At 40.5% G+C, this 20,941-nt stretch overlaps 1 protein-coding gene and 1 long non-coding RNA gene across 4 annotated transcripts in view; one reads left to right on the top strand and one right to left on the bottom strand.

Annotated features, from left to right (window-relative positions):
• Positions 1-4,911, bottom strand: part of LOC149309432 (uncharacterized) — a 44,347-nt gene extending 39,436 nt beyond the window's left edge. The window contains exons 1-2 of one of the 2 annotated variants that reach the window (XR_016281903.1): positions 4,722-4,911; positions 2,689-2,798 (exon numbers count right to left, since the gene is read on the bottom strand). Coding sequence is in view for 1 of the 2 variants with exons in the window: in XM_089532443.1 (XP_089388569.1) it covers positions 2,689-2,798; positions 4,065-4,086 (132 nt within the window). In the remaining variant the exon portion in view is untranslated. Of the gene's footprint in view, positions 1-2,688; positions 2,799-4,064 lie in introns of both variants that reach the window. The other variant, XM_089532443.1, reaches the window with a different exon arrangement.
• The window catches only part of LOC149309431 (uncharacterized), a 102,384-nt gene extending 81,443 nt beyond the window's left edge, over positions 1-20,941 (top strand). Inside the window, exons 3-6 of one of the 2 annotated variants that reach the window (XR_016281905.1) lie at positions 12,108-12,300; positions 13,931-13,982; positions 14,144-14,261; positions 20,228-20,941. This is a non-coding gene — a long non-coding RNA (uncharacterized LOC149309431). Of the gene's footprint in view, positions 1-12,107; positions 12,301-13,930; positions 13,983-14,143; positions 14,262-16,935; positions 18,201-20,227 lie in introns of those variants that run through there. The other variant, XR_016281904.1, reaches the window with a different exon arrangement.

Here is a 20,941-nt window from a genome sequence, read left to right as displayed (position 1 = left end):
GATTATCATAAAAGGGTAAAATAAATGCATAATCGAAAGATAAACAGATTGGTGAAGAGTAAATGAGAGAAACAGAAAAATATAAAGGATTAAGAAAACATTGAAAATAACAAAATTGATTGCAAAGGTGTATAATATATATACAAATAATTGTTTATTATTTGTGTTGAGAAATTGAATAAGAAGATGCAAAATAGAGAAAAAGCAAATAGAAGGTGCATTATGCTAAAGTCTGTTGAATACAAATGTTATTTTATTTACGTGTTTTTAATATTAATAAAGAATATTTTTTTAAAAACCATGGTGCATTTCTACTGTTCCAACAGAAAGGCAGACACCATAGAGGGGCCAAGCACAGCAAAACATCCACCTGTTGGCTTGCCCCATTTCCCCAAATTCCTGTTCCACTCTCTCACTGCTTCCCGGGATGAACTAGCTTTCTGCCCATTGCCATTATTATGTGTTAGCTACAATTTGAGCCCTTTCTTTCTTTCAAACTGTATACTGATGTTGAACCAAAGAGTATCTGGAAAAAAAGGTTGCAAAAAGAAGAAATCTCTGAATCCATTTTTCCAACTTCAAATATTACTTATCTCTTTTTGACTTTACAAGAGCTGAGAAAGCCATCTGCATTCATGTCTTCTCAGATGGCTTAGTTTGAGTTCTCATTCACATGGTGAAACAGAGATCTTTCCAGAGCATGTAGTCGTATATGCCTACTGCAAAACCTGGACATCCTCTAGCACCATCTACCTCTCTTGTCAGGCAGTTCACCAAATGCCAGCTTGTTCTTTGGTTGTGTTGTAATGCAACTCACGTGGCAGAAGGAAATCCCATCTAAATACAGTAGCCCATTAAACTTTATAAACTTTATAAACAATCTAATAATAATAATAATAATAATAATAATATATTTCTGGCCCGCCCAATCACGAAGAATACGGGCGGGTTACAACAGTAAAATACATCAAGTTACAATAAAGTTTTTAAAAAATCAAACCCTAGACCTACCCCCGCATTCCCAGTACTAAAACAGAATTAAACAGTAATAGTATAAAAACATTAAAAACATTAAAGACATTAAACAAAAAAATAGGCAGAAAGATAGGCGGGGAAGAATAGACAGATGAGGGGACAAATATCTCTATATCTGGGGAAGGTAACTAAGTTGGAAAGGCCTGCCGGAAGAGATCCATCTTGAATGCTTCCTTAAAAGCTGTCAGTGTGGAAATATGATGGATCTCCTCCGGCAGGTCGTTCGATAGTTTTGGAGCAGTAATAGAAAAGGCCCTCTGGGAAACTGATGTTAGGCTAGATTTTTTTGGCTGTAGTAGATTTCTTCCAGAGAACCTTAGTGTGCGGGACGGACAATAGGGAAGAAGGCGTTCCCTCAAGTACTCTGGGCCCAAGCCATGTAGGGCTTTAAAGGTAATCACCAACACCTTGTACTTTACCTCGAAACTAATAGGCAGCCAGTGCAGGGACTTCAAGACCGGTGTTATATGGTCATTCCTAGAAGTTCCCGTAATCAATCTGGCTGCCATATTTTGTACCAACTGAAGTTTCTGAACTTGGCACAAGGGTAGCTCCATGTAGAGCGCATTGCAGAAGTCCACTCGAGAGGTTACCAGTGCATGTACTACTGTTTCCAGGTCCCTTGGCTCCAGGAAGGGGCACAGTTTGCGTATCAGACGAAGCTGATAACAGTAGCTCCTGACTGTCGTATCCATCTGAGCTGTCAGTTGGAGCGACGAGTCAAGGAGCACCCCCAAACTGAGGACCGAATCCTTCAGGGGAAGTGTGACCCCATCCAGAACTGGCTGACACAACTCCAGTTGTGTTCTGGATTCGAGGTTCCTACAGCTTTAGTTGGTTTTCCCTCATCCAGTCCATTACCACCCCAAGACAGGCATTCAGAGGAGAGATGCCATCCTTAGTCACTGCTTCAGTCCAAGACATAGAGAAATATATTTGGGTGTCATCAGCGTACTGAAAACACCCCGACCCATGTCTCCGGATGATCTCACCCAGCGGCTTCATGTAAATGTTAAATAGCATTAGGGACAGAATCGCACCCTGAGGGACACCCGATTTGAGCTCCCTCTTGGCCGAACAACTGTCCCCAAGCGACACCATCTGGAACCTGCCCAAGAGGTAGGACCGGAACCACTGCAATGCAGTGCCTCCAATACCCAACTCTCTCAGCCGCTCCAGAAGGATACCATGATCAATGGTATTGAATGCCACTGAGATGTCTAAGAGCACCAACAGGGTCACACTTCCCTTGTCGATGCCCAGATGGAGATCATCGACTAAGGCAACCACTCTGTATCCCGCCCTGAATCCAGTTTGAAATAGATCCAGAAAATCTGTTTCCTCCAAGACTGCTTGTAGTTGATTGGCGACTGCTCTCTCGATCACCTTGCTCAGAAATGGTAGTAATGAGACTGGTCTATAGTTATTTCTATCCAGGGGGTCCAGGGAAGGCTTTTTTAAAAGTGGTCTAACTACTGCCTCCTTGAGACAGGGAGGAAGAGAGCCTTCCCTGAGGGGTGCATTAATTATGTTTTTCAGCATCACCATGATTTTTTCTCCCCCCTGGATGGCCAGCCAGGTTGGGAAAGGGTCGAGAGGGCAAGTCATCTTTTTCAAACTACTAAGAAGCTTGTCCACATCCTCAGTACTTACCGACTCAAATTGATCCAGTCTAACAGTAATGGCGGAGGCACTGGATGCCTCTCTAGTTGTCTCTGTCCTCAAATTGGCATCCGAATCAGCTCTTATCCGAGATATTTTATCTGCAAAATAATCATTAAAAGCATCACAGCAGGCTTCAGAAGAATCTAATAAAGGGTTCTGGGTAGAATAGCTATGACTATTCTAATAGTGAAGCTCTATTATTTATATATTGTAAAAGTATAACTGTATGCTGTTCTACTTAAACCAGAGCTTGCGAGAGTAACATATGAGCACTTAACTGCTGTAGTCTAAAGCACAAGACATTTTAAAAAAAACAGCATATATTGCCTTCAAAAGTCTGGTGAATTTTCAAAAAGAAGGCCAACATCTGACATACCCATAGACTAGCTTCTACCCAGTCTACAAGCTATTCCTAATCACTTCATAACGTAGTCTCACTGATTTCAGTGTGTCTAATCTGAAGTTGATTAAATTTTATTCCAACTCATCGTGTCGAAAATCAGCCAAGATGTTTGCCACCTACAGCAGATAAACCTACAAGCATGTCCCTGACAATAAAAATACAATAATGGATTAAATAGTTAACACTCCTCACACCAAAAACCCATTGCCTAAGGCAGCCATCTCACTCTGCCTTATAGTAAGGCTTCTACAAGCTTTTACAGATCAGAGAGATCAAATACTGGTGGTGACAAACTTAACTGTTTAAGCTAGAATTGATTTCAGTGGCAAAAATAAAGGGTTATCATTTGTTACAAAATATTAGTATAATTATCAGAAGGTGCCTGGGGAGCTTTTTTGAAAGTAATTATTCACAGTTATTATATTATATTATATTATATTATATTATATTATATTATATTATATTTATTTAAATATTTCTATCTCACCCTATAGCAAAAGATCTCAGGGCAGGGTACAACTAAAAACAATGCAAACAAATTAAAACAATGAAATTTATTGACGTAAACTAAAAACATAGTCTAAATGATATTTCAGACAGCAGTCAAACTGCTACATTTTGCACTAACTGCAGCTTCCATTATCTTCAAGAGCAGCTCCACATAGATCACATTACAGTAGTTTATCAAGAGGTTACTGGTGTGTGAACTACTGTGGCTAGGGTTATCTTCTGTCCAGCAAAGGCTGTAGCTGACAGTTGAAGCCTGCACCAAGCATTGCACCACAGAGTCCACATAGGCCTCCAGAGACAAGACAGATCCAGCAGTAGTCCCATGTTACACAACTGCTCCCTTGGGGAAATAATTCCAATGCCACCCAAAGCAGTGACTAAGGTAGATAGTTACAATTTTAAAAGGTAACACTTTAAGGAGTTTTTCGCAGAATTAAAAAACCCAGCTTACCTTTCCCAGTTTGAATCCTCATCTGGGATGCAGCTGGATATTATCACTCGCATTTTGCTGCCAATGCCATCTCCTGCCTAAAACCCGCCTAAAACCCAGCTACAAGCCACACTCAGCTAATCAATTTGCAAAGGTGGGAAGCTCCCAACTTTCCAAATTGGCCAGCTGAACACAGCTGGGAGCCAGGATTTAGGTGGGTTTTAGGCAGGAGGTGGTATTGGTGGCAAGGGCAAGCCAGCTCCATCAGGCCTTGCCTGAAAGAAGAAGATTCTCCCTCCATCCTCCATCCAGAGGGAGAGAAAGGCAAGCCAGTTCCATCAGGAAAGATGCCTGAAAGTGTTGCCAACAAGTCTCGAAGATATTCCTCAGAATGTTTTACCAATATCCCCAATATTTATTATTATTATTCAGTCAAAATCCTCAGAAAGAAATTAATTAAATTTCCTGGATTCAGGGGAATTCCCTGGAAATTGGCAACACTGAAGAAGAAGGCCCTCCCTCCAACCATCATCCAGAGGGAAAGAAAGGCAGGACAACTCCATCGGGCCTAATCAGAGTAAGAAGACTGTTATTATGCCTGTGGTAGTCCCTTTTCCCTTTTTGGTTGCTGTTCTGTGTGCTAAAGAATAAAGCTGTAAGAGGCAGAAAATCCAGGACCTGTCATCACATGCATGACGTATCGGTGTTGCCTGGAGAGTGGCATCTTTATTGCTGTGTGACTTCTAATCCCAGCGTATGCAGATGAGTGCCAGGGAAGGGACAGTCAGTCATGCTGCAAAGATGCCTTTCTTTTTTTAAACAGTCATTTCTTCTCAGAGTGGTGGTTGATATGACTGTCAGCTCCCATTTCCTGATGCCCCATCTCACATGACTGACTTCTGGAAGCTGGGCAGCATCACGTTCACAGAGCTGCTATCCAATTCCTAATCAGTACACAACAGCCGGCATGGACAGTAAGTCAGAGTCCCTGCTACTGGCTCAGCTCCACAGTGTACTTGGAGGAGGACAAACACTTGCTGCTCACATGTGAAATTTGGAGTCCCCTTTTATAATCAGGAGGTTGATGGAAAAAGAAATCCCTGGTACAGCACAAATATAATACAAGTTGGATTGGGAGCCAAATAGCAAGTGATCCCCTCAGGTGACAGCCTTCAGGGTTGTGAGGGGACATTCTTCATATATAACCCTTGGCTCAGTAACTCTTTCCTACTTTTGTTTAATAGTTTGGATAATGGCCATGTCTCACTGTTAGGCACAGACCGCAGGCGGCAAAGGTTGGTGTGTGTCAGTTTGAGATTTCAACAAAATGGTACTTGAAAGTAATGGGTGACCTTTCTCCCTCTCCAATCTTAAATTTCATACAGCAGTGAGAAATGGTGAGGCCTTCATTTAAATTATAAAACCTATTTAAATATTGGCTTCCCAAATCACCTGAGGTTTAGCAGCTTATATCTCATGTTATTGTTGCCTGCGTTATTTTATTGAACCTCTTCCTGTATTGTTATGTATTATTTATATGTATTATGCTATTATTTCTTAGAATGTATGCCATGGGCAGGTTTAATTTTATGTATTTTATTGTTTGTATGTACAGTGCTGTGTAAATCTACAGCATTATATAAATAAAGCATGATGATGATGATGATGATGATGATGATGATGATGATGATGATGAATCAACAACTACAACAAGAACTATCACTCATGTATATAAACAGCAATCATTCCACAGTAAAATTTTATTTCAGGACCACAGGTGTAGTTTTTTTAAAAATATGTGACATCCTTCTTATTAGTTAGTGAGCCACAAGGGCCAACATCACCATGTCTATAATAATTTGTTCTATGATCAGGTAATAGGATCAAAGGGATTTTAATTGTTTCAATTGAGAGGCCCATCTGGGTTGGAACTCCTCTTCACAGGGCAGATATGTAATCTGGGACCATTCCTTGATTCTAAAGCTGTCACTGGAAGACTTGGTCCCATTCCCGCTACATGGTTATTGGACTACTGTTCCACTTTAACTGCTATGTCTCCACGCTATTGAAATATTTGAAGGGATGTCATATTGAGGAAGGTGCAACCTTGTTTTCTGCTGCTCCAGAGAACAGGACACGGAACAATGGATGCAAGCTACAGGAAAAGAGATTCCACCTAAACATTAGGAGGAACTTCATGACAGTAAGGGCTGTTTGACAGTGGAACACACTCCCTCAGAGCATGGTGGGGTCTCCTTCTTTGGAGGTCTTTAAGCAGAGGCTTGATGGCCATCTGTTGGGGATGCTTTGATTGAGAGTTCCTGCATGGCAGGGAGTTGGACTGGATGGCCCTTGTGGTCTCCTCCAACTCTAGGATTCTATGATTCTATGAAATCAGTGGAGCTGTAGTCTGTAGTTTGGATGGAAGCTAGGAAAACCCAGGCAATACCTGGGAGATGATAGCTAGCATTGTCCTTCTGGATCTCTGGCATGTGACCAAACCTCATCTTCCAGATGGAGAACTGCAGCTAAGTGCTACCCAGATACTTCTCACTTTCTCTTCTTGGCCAGGAAATTGTCACAGTAGCACTGTCTAGGCAGGCAAAAACTCCCTGGAGGTTATGGGATGAAAGCTGCTCAAGGAAGTATTAAAGCACGTGATTCTAATTATTGCATTAAAATGGATGACTACACAGAGACTGAAAGCCACACTTTTCAGAGTCACATGAGCCACCCAGGTTGGTTTCCTGACACATTCATGTTTTTAAAATCACAAGTTCTTTCCATCTCATTTTGAGCATTGGACTATGACTCTGGAGACCAGGGTTTGAATCCCAGCTCAGCCATGTAAACCCACTGAGTGACCTTGGGCAAATCACACTCTCTCAACCTGGCAATGGCAAACCCCCTCTGAAGAAACTTGCCAAGAAACCCCCATGATAGGTTTCTGTTAGGGTCTCCATAAGTCGGGAATGACTTGAAGGTCCACGACAACAACAATATACTTCAGTAAGTTAAAAAACAAAGCAAAATTAAGATCTCAGATGTCCCTGCTTTGTCTAGGTTTCTTATAGCTGTGAAAATTTTCTTTCTCTCCCTGCCTTTTGATTGTTGTTGTTTTTTGTTTATGTTTTTTTTTAAGATGAGGGAGCACTCATACATGCAATCCTTAGGAATAGTACAACAATGTGGTCTTGGCTCAAAGTACAAGGCGATTGGTTTTGATTATCATGGATCTTAATTCTATGGCAGGATGTGCAACTTGATGTTTCTTGATAGCACAAAAAGTCTTCCATGAGTCCAGAGTATAGAAAGCAAAATAGGAATGCAACACGGGGACAAAATTACAAAATGTTTCTACCCCAAGCATTGGAAGCTGGATTGAGACTGCCCTCCAAAGCACCACTTGTGTATTTTCATGAGAGAATGATTGAGTCTTCTGTGCAAGACACTGGACAATGAGAGGATAAATGATTAGCCACATATCAGTTAAATATATCTTCAACCTACCCAGCTTAACAAAGTACACTGTCACTTGGTTGCCAAAACTGAAAATTAACACAAGAATTAATTAGTGCCCAGAAGAAAAGAACAGCAAACTCTTTAACTTACTTAACAAAAAGGTCAAAAAGAATTGAATCTACTGTCCTTAAAAATAGATCCTCATTTGTTGCTAACACATGGACTATCCTTGGCTTTATTTTTTCCCGTCATTTCAAAACTGTGTCACTTGGACATTATGACTGGACATTATGATAAAAGTGAAAACATATTAATTATATGTTAAAGCTATTTCTTTCCATTTTTTGCCTGAATTTTTTGTTTTTCATCCTGTATTTTAAGTAGTTTTAAATGCATCCATCTAAAATTTACAAGGGCAGGATCAAAAAGTTTCCCAAAGGCCCACCCTTAAAAAAAACAACACAATCCCCAAGGCAATTTTTCAGGAGGGATTCAAACAGGGACAAAATCATTTACCAATTCAGAATGAGGGGATGATGTTCAGTGTTGTCATCACACATTCAGATCTGGCCATGTGGTATTATTGTCATGATCAGAGTTGGTGAAGTGAGTTTGGTCCCTAGGAGAAAAGTACTTTCTCTCCAAGTCTCTTGTGTCTTTGTGCTTGATAACCAAATTATGCCAACAAATATGGAAGTCAAAACCATGGCCAGCAGACCAGAAAAGATCAATATACACCCCAAACAACAAAAAAGGATACACAAAAGACTGCAGCAACTATAGGACCACAGTATTAATTTCCCATGCAAACAAAATATATGCTAAAAATTCTGCAGCATAGACTCCGGTGGAGAGACCTTGTGGTTTGATCTTGGGCATATAACACTCTCTCAGCCTCAGAGGATGGCAATTACAAACCCCTTTTGAAGAAACATATTGTCACCTGGTACTCACCATAAGTCAAAAATGATTTGGAGACACACAACAACACTATATATTATACTATATAATATATTGATTGATGCTGTTTAACTCAGCAAGGGACATATTCAAATAACAGAAGCTTTTAAACAGGCAGGGTGAAAGCAGGATGAGTTGCCTTCCAAGAGGTTTTGTTTCTTATTTAAATCTATGAATCAAACCTTATACCATCTCTACTGAAAAGTACTACAAAGAAGGCATTGAGATTTCTAAAAGTCATCGACCCTGGAGCAGGGGCTTCACAGAACACAGAACAGATACCATATAGCAGATACTGTACTTGTAGAGAGCCAGTGTGGTGTACTGGTTTGATCGTTGAACTACAGCTTTGGAGACCAGGACACAAGTCCCCATTTTGTCAGAGAAACCCACTGGGTGGCCTTCGGCAGGTCACAGTCTCTTAGCCTCAGAGGAAGGCAAAGGCAAACCATCCATGAACAAATCTTGCCAAGAAAACCCTAAGAAAAGGTCACCTTAGGGTTGTCATTAATCAGAAACAAGGCACACAGCAACAACAAACTGTGCTTGTAAAAGTATTCATAGTAAATGATGCTTGAATGGTAAGGGCTGGGAGAAGTAATTTGCCCTCACCTGTTGTGCCCTGTTGTGATGATCTGATTTAAGATTCTATATCACAGCAGGAGTTAGAAGATTATCATACGCTAAATCCACACCCGAATAGACGTGGATTGTAACCGTCGCTGACAGATCTTATTGCACTGCCCTGTGCCTGGGCAATAGGCAGCCTGTATCCAACCTTTGGCTTCTTCCGTAGCTTTTCAACTGTCAGTGACAGTTACAACCCACATCTATCCCAGCGCAGATTTAGTGTGTGATAATCTCCTTAGACTGTACTACACTCTACGATTTTGGGAAATATTTGTGCTTGTAGAAAACAACATAGCTGTCTTGATTTGACAGGGACCTTCCTGGTTAATCCTATCATCCCATAAATAATAATAATAATAATAATAATAATAATAATAATAATAATAATGGTGCATTCCAGAGGTGCAAAAAGTACATACTAGATACGTACTAGGGTTAGGAAAGGGCATCTTTTCCGGATGCCCTAACCCTAGTACATACCTAGTATGTACAAAATGGCGGTGCCCATTCTACATGGGCACCGCCATTGGGACATCACAACTGCACCACCTCCAAATGGAGCGGTGCAGAAGTGACGTCCTGGCGCCGCGCAAGGGTGCCTGGGGCACCCTTTCCACGGCGCCGGAAGGATCTCCAAAACGGAGCTCCTTCCAGGTTTGTGGCGCTGGGCGCAGCCTTTACACGGCTGCACTATCAACATAAAAGTGACACCCCGCCACTGTCGAGGTGTCCTTGGGGCATGAAGCCCCAAGGACAACCCTTTCCAGGCCACAGGGAAGCGGCCTTTTGCCGCTTCCCCGCGGCCTGGAAAGCGGCAGATCAGGGCCTCAGAGGCTGCCACTGTGGCAGCTGAGGCACCGATCCGGTGGGGAAAGGGGCAGGAACAGGCCGCCCCAAAAGGACGGTTTGTAAACCGCCAATACTTATTTATTTATACCCCGCTCTTCAGCCAAGGCTATCAGAGCAGCTTACAATTTGTTAATTAGACATTTCCCTGCCCTCAGGCTTACAATCTAAAAAAGACAAGACACAAAAGGAGAAGGGAATGACAGTAGGGAAGGGGGGAAATCCAGCAGATCTGCTCTTCCTTGGAGGCCTGTTGGAGCTGACTTGCCTTCCTCTCCCTCAAGATGGCGGATAGAGGGAGGGCCTTTTTCAGCTTTTTAAAAAAATGCCCCAGTTTCTCTCTCCTCTTCCCACTTTTCCTCATTATCTTCAATTTACTTCAATTGCTGCAAACTGAGCTCACAGTACAAAAGTAGTTTGTACTCAAGTAACTCAAGCCTGGTACAAACCACCCCAAAGGTGTGGACTGGCAGCTACCTGTTTACCTGTTTGCCACTCTGACAGCTTTTAAGAAAGCACTCAAGATAGATCTCTTCCGGCAGGCCTTTCCAACTTAGTTACCCTCCCCAGATATAGAGATATTTGTCTCCTCATCTGTCTATTCTTCCCCGCCTATCTTTCCGCCTATTTTTTGTTTAATGTCTTTAATGTTGTTAATGTTTTTATACCATTACTGTTTAATTCTGTTTTAGTACTGGGAATGGGGGGGGGGGGTGTAGGTCTAGGGTTTGATTTTTTAAAAACTCTATTGTAACTTGATGTATTTTACTGTTGTAACCCGCCCGGATTCTTCGTGATTGGGCAGGCTAGAAATAAATCTTTATTATCATTATTATTATTATTATTATTATTATTATTTTACCTGTGGAGGGACGCCAGAGCAGCCAAACTGCCCATCGTCACTCTGCCCCCCCCCCAAAATGGAAAAACTGGGTTCTTTTTAGGACGACACACACATCACGAGTGTGCCATTGGCGCACTCGTGATGTAGGCGACACGCAGCGACATCTATACACTGCGCATTGCTTACATCAAGATTGATTGCTTACATCATGTGGATGGGATGCTGCAATGATGCCACAGCCATCACGTGCTAGGGTTCCGGAGCGTGCAGTTGCAGCGCATTTTCGAACCCATAGTATTGGCGACGACACACCACTTCGGGCCCATCTGTCCCAGGCCTCAGTGGGGAGAGGGGAGGAGAGTAGGGAGTAAAACTTTGACCTTCCCAGTAGGCTCAGGCAAAAGCAAAGTGCTGCATTCTCTTCCAGCTTCTGTGTTCATCCTCGTTAATAATCTTTACTATCTTGACCAAATGCTGATGCTGCTAGGACACACATGTCCCAGTTTTCATCTGTGAAATGTTGGAGGGTGTGAGACAAAAAGGCAGTAGCCATTTCTGCTCTGAGTGCTGGAGAAAAATCTGAAGAAGAAAGGCCTACTACATCATAGGACTTGTCTACACTGCTAGAAAAAAAATCATATCAGCTTATGGTTGCTGGAAGCAGAATACACAACATTCTTGATGGTTAGCTTGAAATGCAGGATTTTTTTTTAATGCTCAAGGACTTTATACTTTTGTGGAAAATCTGCACAATCATTTGTGTGACAAGCCCTTCAAGGTGGCATTGCTGTGGAGCTGGGGGGGGGGGGGGTCCAGTGGGCAGAACAGGTTGTTAGGCAGTGATCTGGGACACTTGATCATGACCTGCTCATCACTTGTATAAGCCATCCAATGGGAATACAGATGTGTGGGGCAAAAAGATTATTGTTTCCTTACATTTGAAACTGAAATATATATGTTCACATGTATGACAGGGAGAAATAAAAGCGGTGTGGACACAGCCATGTGACTGAAAGTAATGTGGGGGATCGGAGATGTGGACTGCTCCCTTGCACTAAAATGCATTCACCAAGGGAAAATGTGTGGCTGGTTATGCTGATCTCACCTTGATCTGTGTGGTGTTAACAGGAACATGCTTTGAAATGTGTGGTGTTCTGTTCTGTTTTGTTTTTTGTGGGTGTGAGAGAGACTGAGTGTAGCCAACCCCATGGTGACACAATTTTCCCTGAGTGTTGCAGCATTCACAAAATGTTGGGGTGTTTTTGGTAATTTTTGTTTGCATTCTTCATATATTCTGACACTACTTTCTCTCAATCCTTTAGGGCACTGCAACACTGATGGGTCAGAATCATAGGGTTGAAGGGGACTCCAAGAGCCATCAATCCAACTCCTGTCAATGCAACAATCCACAGCTAAAATATCCCTACAAGGTGGTCATGCAACTTCAGCATTACAATGCCCTGTGAAGGAGATCCAGTGACGTGGAAAGCAATGCTTTGAAATGTGCACAATAAGGTCAGAAGAAGACTTTAGTGTTTATTAATGTATTACACACAATCCCACAGTCTTTCTCTAAAAAATTGGGTTTGTTTTGTAGGTATAGTGACAGCATGACCAACAAGAACAGAGGTAGCTGTTAACAGGAAGAAATTCCAAATAGCACCAGTATGAAAAAACCAAAATTACTGTAGAAAAAATTTGAACACTATCTTGATGACTTTCTATTAACAATGAACCCAAATATAAGGGTGCTTTTTTCCTTTCCTTTTTTGGAGTGTTCACAGATTCTCCCATTTTTAGTTAGAATAGGGACTTCTCGAAGCAAAGACAGAGAAATCCATCTTTTGCTGCTTTGCATCAAGACTCTTCCCAAAACTGTACATAAGCTATATTTTCAATATATTTGTTTTTTCTATTTATTTCTGGGAATTTTTCTAGAATGTTAGATGCATTTTCTTCCATCTTTTAAGAACCTTAAAAACAGTTCCATGAGCTCTTCTAGAAAATCCTATTGCTTTGGAGAAGACAGGAAAATTGTATTGCTTTGGGAAATACATGAAAAAGTCCTGATTGTGATGGTCATGTTGAGAGTGAATGTTGGAGATGGGCAAATGCACTGCGCGTCTGGTCCATCTGTGCCTGACATCAAATACCAGATGCTTGTGTTCAGCTGAGCTTTGGGGCACCTATTTCATAAACAGATTGGAAGGTATGTGCATGAAAGAGAAATAAATACAGATTTCATCTGTGATTGACAAGCCGTTTACACTGCATTGTTTATTGGATACATGCATTTTGGCTTAACTAGTTTGCAGTTTTAAGCTGCTCCAGAGATGAAACAAGATTGGCTTCCAATTCTGTTTTGAAGCCCCCTTATTGCAGTTCTATAGAAAATCTGTCAAGTGGGAAGGCATTTCAAAGCCCACATTGGCAAAGCATTGTAGGGTATAGATTGTCATGTCAAATATGAATTAAATAAAAAATTACAATTAATATTGCAGTATGTGTTAGCTCACTAACTTTAGATTGCTTAACAGCCACAATTAAAATCATGACCTGTTTTCCAGCTGTTATGAAAATAGCAATTAATGTCATAAAGTATGATTACTGCTACTAGAATAATAGAATTATAGAGTCGGAAGAGACCCCAGGGGCCATCCAGTCCAACCACCTGCCATGCAGGAACACACAATCAAAGCATACCTGACAGATGGCCATCCAGCCTCTGTTTAAAGACCTCCAAAGGAGACTCCACCATTCTTTGAGGAAGTGTTTACCTTCTTCGAACAGCTCTCACTGTCAGGAAGTTCCTCCTAATGTTTAGGTGGAATCTCTTTTCCTATAGTATGAATTAATTGCTCTGAGCCCTATTCTCTGGAATAGCAGAAAACAAGCTTGCTGTAGCCTCAATATGACACCCCTTCAAATACTTAAACAGGGTTGTCACATCTATACTATACCTTAGGGATGTTAGCCAAGTAAAGGATTTTTCACTGATTATCATCTGCTTTCTGAAAGATTCATAAATGTGCATATTACAAAAACATCAATATATAAATGTTTTCTTTTGTAATATTGAAGGAATTGTACAAAAACTTTAACAAAAGCCTAATAAACAGTTGTTATTTTCCTTCCTTTTCCCCAGCTCTTGGACTCCAGGCACCTTACAAAAATTATAACTGATTACATCACTTAAGGTATACAAACATTAAAAAGTGATTAAACTATTATTACAATGAACATCAATTTAAAACCATACTGTTTTAAAAGTAACAAAGAAAACATATTTAAGTAAAATCACATTATTTAAAAGTCTTGTCTCCATAAACAGTAATTTCCCAATGACTTATTGAAACAGAAATGTCTTCACCTGCTGCCATAAGGAACCCACATAGGGGGCCAAGGATGGAGTTCCAGAGCCTGGGAGCAGCCACCAAGAGGATCCCCTTCTGTGTTTCCACAGAGGTCCCTGTGAGGTTAGTGGAACATATAAAACTCTTCTACCACTCGTTGTTAAGTTGATTTCAATTTCACTATAGTATTTTTATCTTTTCCCTATTAGAGTAACACATCAGAACCAAAATAGCTTCCAAGCCAGTGTTCATTACAAATTTAAGTGTATACAGACTCTCCAGTCAGTTATAGTTCTTGTGTTATAGTCTGCCATAAAGGGATAGTCTTCTGAAAAATCATCTACATGAACCAGTGAGTTCACAGGAGAAGTGTACTTATATAAGCAGTGATTCAAAAAACAAAAGTGTCACTGGAGAAAGAGTTGTCTGAAGAAATGGCATCCTATTTCCCTTTATGACTACATGTATAGCTTCAGTAACAAATTTGTGAAATGAAGTTACAATCATTTCAGGGTAGAGAAGCAGAGGTGTTTGTGGCTGAGACTTTCAGGGATGTATTAACAGTGCCGTGAGGCCCAAGTGATGGGGCTATAGAATAATGAGGTGCAATGAAGGGAATCAGCACACTGAGGTCCCTGTACCCACCACCACCAGGAAGAAAAAGTCCACCTGTCTCCCTTGTGGACGGCCTGTTTGTTAAGAAAAGTATCCCCTCCAGAACAGGCATTTCAAGGTGCTGGAGAGGTATAATTCACTAATTTTGTTCTCCAAGGAAGCAAGCAGTATTTTTAGCAATTTTCTTTCAACTACAAGACAGTCTTCAAAAATTGAAATAATTTCAAATACTATTTGCAGTTTGTTTTTCTGTGCCAGAGATTGTTTTTCTGTGCCAAATTTGCACATTGAATTTTTTGAAGGAACAAAGGATCAGCATTGAAGAAGCAGCAGTGGAAGCAGGAGAGTGGGAGCTGAGGTCCTTTAAAACCTCACCTCCAAACACTGCCTCTCCAGCAGCAGCAGAATGAGCATAGGAGTGGAGGTCCCTTAAAACTTTGCCCCCAAACATAGCAACAGCGGTAGCAACAAAGCAAGTATGGGTGGCCACTGCAACATAAACCTGCTTCCCCAAGACATGCTTTACTTCCACCCACAGCTTGGGGCAAATAGACATCCTAGATCATCTCCAAGAAGAGGAAGTCCAGAGGCAATAGTCTCTGGGAATCAGTTATTCGGGAGAAGAATAGAGATTTGGGGCCTGGAGGAGGGTATAAAATAATCCCCTGGTAGAGATATCAGAGGAATATCTGTCCGGAGAGGCAACCAACCCCTCTTTGTAGGCATTAGCTCTGTTCACCCAACTAATCAAGCCAGAGCAAACAACAGCAGCAAAAATAAGGTGAAATCTAAATATTGTGTGTACTCTAACTTCTAAGAATAACTCAAAAATATTTTTTTCTATAGAAAAATAGGGATTTTCCACAAACAATTAAACGTCACCCCTTAGGAAATATTCTATTTGCTCCAAGGTACTGTGAGAATAGATGGATAAAAAGAGAGGCAAGAATGAAACTGTAAGTACAGTGCGCCCGCGCCATATGCGGGCGCGCCATATGCGGCCTTGAGCATATGTGCTCAAGCCGCGGCGCGCGCGCGGGGCAGAAGGGGCGGCGCGTCCCATTCAATTGAATGGGCACATGCACCTGTTGCGCCCCATGCGCGCCCGCGCCGCCGCGCACGAGCCCCATTGTTTCCAATGGGGCTCGAGCATAGGCGGAATTCGCCTTATGCGGAGGGATCCGGAACAGATCCCCCGCGTAAGGCGAGGACGGACTGTACAAAAAAACAAAAACATATAAATGTAATCCCTTTTGAAGTTGAGAAGCTTGTATCAACTAGCAGAAAACCACACAGACCTGGAACACCTACTAAGGAAGATCAAAGGAAAAAGTGAAAAGGCAGGCACACTGTTGAAGATAAAGAAACAAAAATAATGACCACCAAGGACCTTCACAAGTTCAACTTAGACAATGGAGAAATAGAAATAGTAAAAGAATTCCCATACCTGGGATCAAATATTGATAGAAATGGGGTTGCAGTCAGGAAATCAGAAGAAGATTAAGAATGGGGAGAGTGGCTATGAAAGAACTAGAAAAGATTCTAAAATGCAAAGATATACAACTGAGCACAAAAGTTAGAATCATACAAGCCATTGTATTCCCTATTACCATGTATGGATGTGAGAGATGGACAGTAAAGAAAGCAGATAAAATCAATGTGTTTGAGATGTGGTGCTGGAGAAGAGTACTTAGGACTCCATGGATAGCCAAAAGGACAAACAAATGGGTCCTAGAGCAGATCAAGACGGAAACCTCCCTGGAAGCTAAGAGGACCAAACTGAGGCTGTTGTATTTCGGGCACATCATGAGAAGGATGGACTCATTGGGAAAGAAAATAATGCTGGGGAAGGTGGAGGAAAGCAGAAAGAGAGGAAGGCCACATGCCAGATGGATGGACTCTATTAAGGAGGTCACCGGTATATGGTTGCAGGAATTAAGCAGAGCAGTGAAGGACAGAGGGTCTTAGAGCTGTCTCATCTATAGGGTCGCCATGAGTGGAGATTGACTAAAGGGCAGTTAACAACAACAACAACAACAACAACAACAACAACAACAACAACAACGGCAATTATATTGGGATTTAATTTTGCTGCACAGCAACATAACAAGCTGGTTAAAAAAAAGTATGTTCTGTTTATTTACATGAGATAATATCAAGATAATATCTTTTTGCTTTGCAGAGGGGAAGTGAACTAACAATTGACAACTGAAACATAAATTCTGGCTGATACAAGAGAACACAAGCAGGAGGGCCAGCCAGTTTAAAGAATCTAGCAGCAGCATCTTGTGTATAAGTGACTGATTTCAGTTAAAGGGGAAAAATATTTAGACATCTGTCAAAATAGTTTAAAGGAATTCAGATCAGACATTTGACATTATGGATCTCAGCCAAATGATTTGGTATGAATTTAACCAGATGAAAATTATGACAAAGCAGGAGTTTCCAGACATAAAGGACTCGAGTTGAGGTTTGTGGTGATATCAAACAGATGCTGAAAGAGGCTTTGTAGGATTTAATTAAGTAATAAACCAAATAACTGTGGGAGTGGAACAATCTATTAACAAAGGAACTGATGATGATTTGTGGAGTGCTGATTCATATATAGGTACTACTATCATCAAAAGATGGAGAAATGGAGATTAATTTGGGCAGCAATCTTCGGTGTTGATAGCTCACTGCCCCAGGATGCCAAAGGCAAGCCCTGACACACCAGGTGGGCCCTGAGCCCCAGAAAAGGAACCGGGAAACTGGATTATTTCTCTAGTGTGGACAGAGCTAAAGAAATTATTTTTCCAGAAGAAGATCATTCACAGAAGGAAAGGGATCCTGTAATGGTGACTTCTATAATATAAGTTGTTCTGAATCTGTCTCTCTGGGGACAATTTTCTTTTCTTTTTTTAATGGTGAGAATTTGTCCTCATGTCAAATGTAAGTAAAATCAATTTAAATATGGCATGGTTTAACCTCAGTAGAATAACTGAGGACCTTTAGGATTTGCTATATCCATACAAGTTAAAAAGATGAAGTATATGCAGATTTAAAAAGTAGTTTTCACTCCCACCACCCAATTATTGGAGATTATCACATGGAAGAAAAGTGTCCTTCTGTTGCTGGAGGATGCAATGGACTCAGCCCTGAGCCTAGATGCTCATATTTTGGGAGGGGCCAGGAGTGTCTTTGCACAGTTAAAACTATTTAAATTAATTCCTTGAAATGTTAGATCTGGCTACAGTGACATATGCCTGGATTACACTCTATAACAGATTTTACATGGGGCTGCCTGTGGAAGATGTTCAGAAACTCCAGCAAGTCCAAAATAATAATAATAATAATAATAATAATAATAATAATAATACATTTTATTTATATCCCGCCTCTTTGTCAATGACAATCAGGGCGGCTTACAGTTAAAAATCCATATAAACCCCCATATCCCAATAACCCCCCCCCCCCCCCCCCCAGTGCTGTGGTCAGACTGCTGATTGGGGCTGATTACAGAGAACATACAATTCTCTTCTTGAAACAGGCATGATTCACAGTGTTTGTCCTACAAAATCCTAAACAGGTTAGATCCAGGCTGTCTAAAAGACCATATCTCCCTATGTCAGCCCATATGAATCCTTTAAAAAAAATTGTATCCAAATGGGATCTTCAATTGCATACAATAACGTTTCAGTATAACAAATTCTGGAAAATAAAAACGTGGAGGAAAAATAACTATATTAATAGTAAACTTCTGTAATAGCTGACCAAATAATCAACTATAAGTACATTTGTAAATTTCATCTCTACATCATTCTTTCACATGTTGCAAACACTATTTGATGTTATATCCATTGGATCACAGATGGGGAAAGATCATTCCAGTAATAAAGTAACAATCTTCTTGCAGTCAAAAGAATGCAAAAAATCCACTTCCGTCGGCTATTTGTTAATTTCCAAGAAACAGGTAAATAATTCAAAAGAACATGCACATCCCCGAATATCAAGTAACTTTCTAAAACCAAATTTATTCATGTAATTATGTCATGTGATATCATCCCTGGTTTATACCACCTTTCAATGTAAAAACAGATGAGGAAAAAAAATTGGTCTTAACCTGAGCTCTTGGTGCTGAATAAAACATTTTTATCCATTGCAAGAATATTTTATTATACCCAAAAAGCCAATGTTGTGAAAATAAATGGGCAGTGAATTTTATCGAAAGCTTGAGTCTTGAAATCCTCATGGAAGGACTTTGTCTTGGTCCCATGATATTTCATTTTCCTTATTTATATCCTGCTCTTCTGCCACAAGGATTCTCAGAGCAGCTTACAAATTGCTAATTAGACAGTTCCCTGCCCTCTGGCATATAATCTAAAATTAGGCTTACAATCTGAAAATTACAGTAACTATGGCCTGTTACAGACTGCCAAAATAAAGCTGCTTCAGGTCTCTTTGGAGGTATGCTATTTAAATGATGCATGGGTCCTAAGAGTCCGGAGGTTGTGCCAAAGCCACACTCCATTCCTAAGCACCGGAGTGCAGCTTTTGGTGCAGCTTCTGGATTCTTAGGGTGCATGCATCATTTAAATAGCATACCTCCAAAGAGACCTGAAGCAGCTTTATTTTGGCAGTCTGTAACAGGCCATAATTACTGAGAACACATGAAAATGTCTTTGTGGTAGCTGCTCCCTGGCTGTAGAATTCTCTTCCAAATGAAGATTGGCCCCTTCTGTGGTCTCCTTCCGCTGTTATTTCACAGTTTTTTGGTTGTGCTGAAGTGTCTTTTAATCGGGTGTGTACAAGCCATTGTGGTTATGCTACACAGAAAGGCGGGATATTATTATTATTATTATTATTATTATTATATTGCACTTTTATTCCTGTTATTTTTAAGATACCATTATAAAGTTTTAAATTGTAATGTTTTCACTGGACAGTTTATTTGATTTTTTTTAAAACTTATTTTATCATCAGGTTCTTAGCTATCTTTGTTTTAATCTAAGTTGTAAACTGCATGGAGTTCCATGTTAGGAGAAAGGCAATATAGAATAAATTAATACTAAATAAGATTCCCTTGTTCAATGTTATAAGATGTATAGGGAGAGTAACATGGTATTTACTAAAAAAAGAAATATTAGGCTTCAATAAAAACTAAGAAAGAATATGCCTTAAAGACAACCTGGCAATCTGTGCCTGTAAATCCCACGACTCTTCCACATTTTGGGAAATAGTAATGGGTCATACAAATAAAATCCAATTTAAGCGCAAACTGTTATATATCAGCGACAATATGGGAATCATTCTTTAGTAGGATTTATACTAAATAGCATGAGAAGTGTTACTAAAAGTTGTAGTTAACAGTAATTTATGTGAAGTTAATTTATTATGCTAGCTACTGTCTGATGGAGATTAAGATCTCTCAACTGTATAAAGGAATGTGGTAACTATGAAAATAACTGGACTTTTAAAAATATGAACCATTGCAGGAATCTCCTTCAGGTTGAAATCTGATGATCAGCTTTCATCACAAGAAAATGTTTAAAATGGCGAAGTGACTTGGATCCTTTGAAATGAGTAGCAAGATATCAAGAAAACAGCCACTGTCAAAAACATGACATTGTAAAGTCAATGTCATGATTTAGTGGGCGCTGAAGAAAATGACAATTGGCAAAATTTAACTCTTTTTGCACCTGTTCCATTTTCCTTGCATCTTCCCTGTCAGTTTCATTTTGCTTTTCCCTCCAGATGTATTTTTGCATGAATAAACATGTACCTGGAAGGCTTTAAGAGGAAAGCAGCTTGCAGGAAGTGATTTTATGTGGAAATGGGAAATGAGTGCTGACCAATTTCCTCTCACTGCTGCACTTTAGCAAAAAATGGTTTGTTGGGCTTAGTGTAACAAATAATGCACGAAGAGGCCATCAGATCCACAGAAAAGGTCTTCATACCTGGAGAAAAAATGAATGCAAATGTTAGGGGATGTCCATTCAGGTCCAGCTTTGTGTTGTCCTGTTTGGACAATCCAGACCAATAATTTAGGGCTGGATCCTGGCAGACCAGATGTGGATCCGGTGACTCCAGCCTGATCCTAGGGTAAATGTGGCTTAAAGTGAGTCAAATTGACCCCTGATTTACCATAGAGTTTCCGACAAACTCCATGGCAAACCCTGACAGATTAGATAGCCCTGCATGCTCCTTAA

The sequence above is a fragment of the Sceloporus occidentalis genome, unplaced genomic scaffold (assembly GCF_023333645.1).
Source record: "Sceloporus occidentalis isolate IW3139 unplaced genomic scaffold, rSceOcc1.0.p SCAF_7, whole genome shotgun sequence".
In the NCBI taxonomy this organism is placed as follows: Eukaryota; Metazoa; Chordata; class Lepidosauria; order Squamata; family Phrynosomatidae; genus Sceloporus; species Sceloporus occidentalis.
Note: the sequence above shows the minus strand (reverse complement) of the source record. Positions and strands in the feature narration are given on the sequence as shown.